At 59.8% G+C, this 3,303-nt stretch overlaps 1 protein-coding gene across 1 annotated transcript; it reads left to right on the plus strand.

Moving 5' to 3' along the window:
- Nucleotides 1-1,156: 1,156 nt before the first annotated feature.
- LOC104071997 (protein canopy homolog 3-like) lies at nt 1,157-3,298 on the plus strand (the record flags this gene model as incomplete). The annotated part of the gene is made up of 6 exons (XM_009583829.1): nt 1,157-1,249; nt 1,721-1,868; nt 2,168-2,264; nt 2,705-2,827; nt 2,994-3,111; nt 3,231-3,298. Coding segments are annotated over 6 exons (647 nt in total), but the record flags the coding sequence as incomplete, so codon positions are not given.
- Nucleotides 3,299-3,303: the final 5 nt, after the last annotated feature.

Consider the following 3,303-nt stretch of genomic DNA (forward strand, 5'->3'; position numbering starts at 1 on the left):
CCAGTGCCCCTGCAGCGGAGTGGAGCCTCCTGCAGCGTGTCCCTGCTGGTGGCTGTCTTCCGTCCTTCCCTAGGTGAGAGGTTTAGGGATGCCCTGACAGTCACTGCTGTTTCCAGTAGGCACTAATCGCCTGGCGGTTCGTAGCTGGGGCTGGTCGTTTCTGCTGCTCACAGTTCAGCCTCAGCGATGCTTCCTCCCTGAGCAGCCCCTTGATCCACAAGCAATCAAAGGCTTCACAGGTCCTTCATGACGGACCTTTGCTGTCTGCCGTGGTTTCTTCTGTCTTTGCTGTGCAGGGACATGTGGAGCTTGACAGCAAAGAGCAAAGGAAGAAATGAAACTCTAGAGCTCTTTGCAAAGCTTTCCCTGGCAGGGAAGCAGCTCTGGAGACACTGATGTCCAAGCTGTGCTGTGGCACCTCAGAGAAACATCATAGTGAGCACTGACCACGCACTGCTCCTCTTCCTGCCCAGGCTTGGAACCTGTGTCAGCATGCAGCGATAGCCACAGGCAGCACCTGGATAACTGGACCCAGCAGTGAGCACTCCTGGCATGCATGGGGACGTTGCAGCAGGTGTGGTGTGGAGAGGGATGTCCTCGAGGCCCAAGTCCAGAGGGGCTGCAGGAAGGAGCACTCGTCCCACCTGAGAAATGGCTGTGGTTATCTCCAGCCCCTCATACCAGCAGAGAAAGGAAGGTGCAGGAGGTGCTCACGGGGCTTCTCAGTACGTGCATGGCAGCCCTGGAGAAGCCACCTCGCTCTCTTCCTGCCTGCGGCACATCTCTCTGCTCACGTCATTGCCTGGGAGCAGATACAGTGGGTTCCTGCTGGGGCTTGGCCCTCCTCCCGAAGTGGGGCTTGAAGAGGAGGTGGCTCCCAGCAAACAGGAGCGCACAGCACAGGACAAAGCTTTCTCCAGCCTCCCGGGACCCCGGCTTCGGGGGACGAAGGGCCACACCATGCCTAGCTTCCATCCCTCCACATTTCCACTTGTAAATCCCTGAGATATTTCTCTTCTCCTGCTCTGTTTCTATAGCTCTGTCGGAGTCTTTGTTATAGAAAAAATAAAGCTTTCGTTTCCTCTTTTTTTTTAGTTTTAGAAAAGAAAACATGTGCTGTGTTATAAAGCTGTTGGTGCTGTGGTCTCTGCTGCAGGCAGTGCCCCAGGCGGTGTTGCTGGAGCTGACAGCCCCTCGTGTGGTGACACAGTCCGTACCCAGCATCTTGTCCTGCCACCGAGCCCGCTGAGCTCTGCCAGCTGCTCGGTCCCCAGTGCAGCCCCCGTGTCCCCAGGGCGGGATGTGCTGATGTAGCGAGGAGGAGCTGTGACCCATGCTGGGGCTTGCGTTGTGAAAAGACCCCATCCTCTTCCAGGAGGAAGGGAGCGGCTTGTGGCACAGAGGCAGAGGCTTCCGTGGCTGCGAAGTGGAGCTGTCAGGGAAACCTGCAGGCAGAACTGTCGCCATCTGCCTTCCCAGCTGTGCCGCAGCAGCTGACTGTGTGGATGCGCTTACACCGAAGCATTGGTTCGGGTGTTCCTGCTTCAAGGGATCTCCAGTGGAATCAATTGAGCTGTTCCCGGTTATTTCTTTGAATGTCTGAGCCGCCTGTTTTCTGCTCACAGCGGCTCTAGTGCGCCCGACTGCTGTTTGTTTCTGCTGCTGTCCCATCCCCAGGTGCTGTGTCGCTGGGGACATCAGAGCAGCGAAACCCCCTAACCCGCCTGTGCTTTCCTTCCTGCAGTGTGCAAGTACGTGGCGGTGGAGCTGAAATCCGCTTTTGAGGAGACTGGCAAGACAAAGGAAGTGATTGACACCAAGTACGGCTTCCTGGATGGGAAGGGCTCTGCCATCAAGTACACGCAGTCGTAAGTGAGAGCGGGACGGGTGGTCTCCTGCTGCTGTTGCTGCCTGCGGTCTGCAGAGCCGGGGGCTTCGGAAGCCTGCAGGCAGGCTGTGCTGCTCACAGCTCCTCTGAGAAAACGAAACTGTGCCAGGGCTGGTGGGGTGGGCAGGGCAGGGCAGCTGCAGGTGCTCCTTCTGTTTGGGGGAGCCTGGGAGCCGCAGAGCGCTTCCCCATCGCACCGTCTGGGATGAGGCTCGCCCTGTGCCCTGGCTGTTCTTGGGGGCCAGTGCTGAGCCCAAGCCCTCCTTCCTCTCTGTGCAGGGACATCCGGTTAATTGAGGTGACGGAGAACATCTGCAAGCGGCTGTTGGATTACAACCTGCACAAGGAGAGGAGTGGCAGTAACAGATTTGCAAAGGTGAGGGCTGTCCTCCAGTCCCCTGCTCCCTAGTGTCCCTCGCCTGCCCTTGTGCTGCTGGGGCGCCCAACCGGGGTTCATTCTTCCCATCCCCTTGATCCCCTGCCAGCGCCCAGCATGTGAGGCCGTGCTGCCCCCCAAGTCAGGTGTGGGGTGCTGTCCTTGGGGGGGTGGGCAGGCCCGTGGCCTCGCCTGCATGGAGAGAGCCAAGGGCTTTCTTGCCTGGCCCATGTCTTCCTGTTGTTTTTGGGAGCGGGTGCTTGAGGGTGCTTGAGTTACTTGAACTCCCTCCTGGTAACGCTGGTGCCTCGGGGACCCTGATTTTGGCTGGCTTGCACGTCCCTGCATCCCCAGGCAGGGTCATGCGGCCAGCACTGGGAGGGGAGAGGGGGAGCCCGGCAGGAGGAGCGCCGCTTCACTGGGCAGCACTGCTCCCCCAGGGCATGTCGGAGACGTTCGAGACCCTGCACAACCTGGTGCACAAGGGCGTCAAGGTGGTGATGGACATCCCCTACGAGCTGTGGAACGAGACCTCCGCTGAGGTGGCTGACCTCAAAAAGCAGGTACCCGGCCTGGTGGGATTGGCCCTCAGTGGCCACCGTGGCCTTGGGGGCTGGAGCCCAGGGGAAGAGAGGGTCTGCTAGGATGGTGGCAGGACCCGCTGCCCTGGTCCTGGTCCTGCCCTGGACCAGGCGCGTGGCTGGAGCTAGGCTCTTATCTCTGCGCTAGTGCGACGTGCTGGTGGAGGAGTACGAAGACGTGATCGAGGACTGGTACAGGAACCACCAGACGGAGGATCTCTCCCAGTTTCTCTGTGCCGACCATGTGCTAAAAGGGAAGGACACAAGTAAGTCCTGGCTGCTGCCGAGGGCAGTGCAGGCGTCCTAGGGAGGGCAGTGGAGCCCCACCGGGGCACGGGGAGACCCGCTTCTCCCTCAAGGCCTCCTCTGCCCCTCTCCTCCCCAGGCTGCCTGGCAGAGAAGTGGACTGGCAAGAAGGGCGACTTGGCAAGCGTGGGGGAGAAGCAGAGCAAGAAAAA

Source organism: Fulmarus glacialis, unplaced genomic scaffold, assembly GCF_000690835.1.
Source record: "Fulmarus glacialis isolate BGI_N327 unplaced genomic scaffold, ASM69083v1 scaffold27268, whole genome shotgun sequence".
Taxonomy (NCBI): Eukaryota; Metazoa; Chordata; class Aves; order Procellariiformes; family Procellariidae; genus Fulmarus; species Fulmarus glacialis.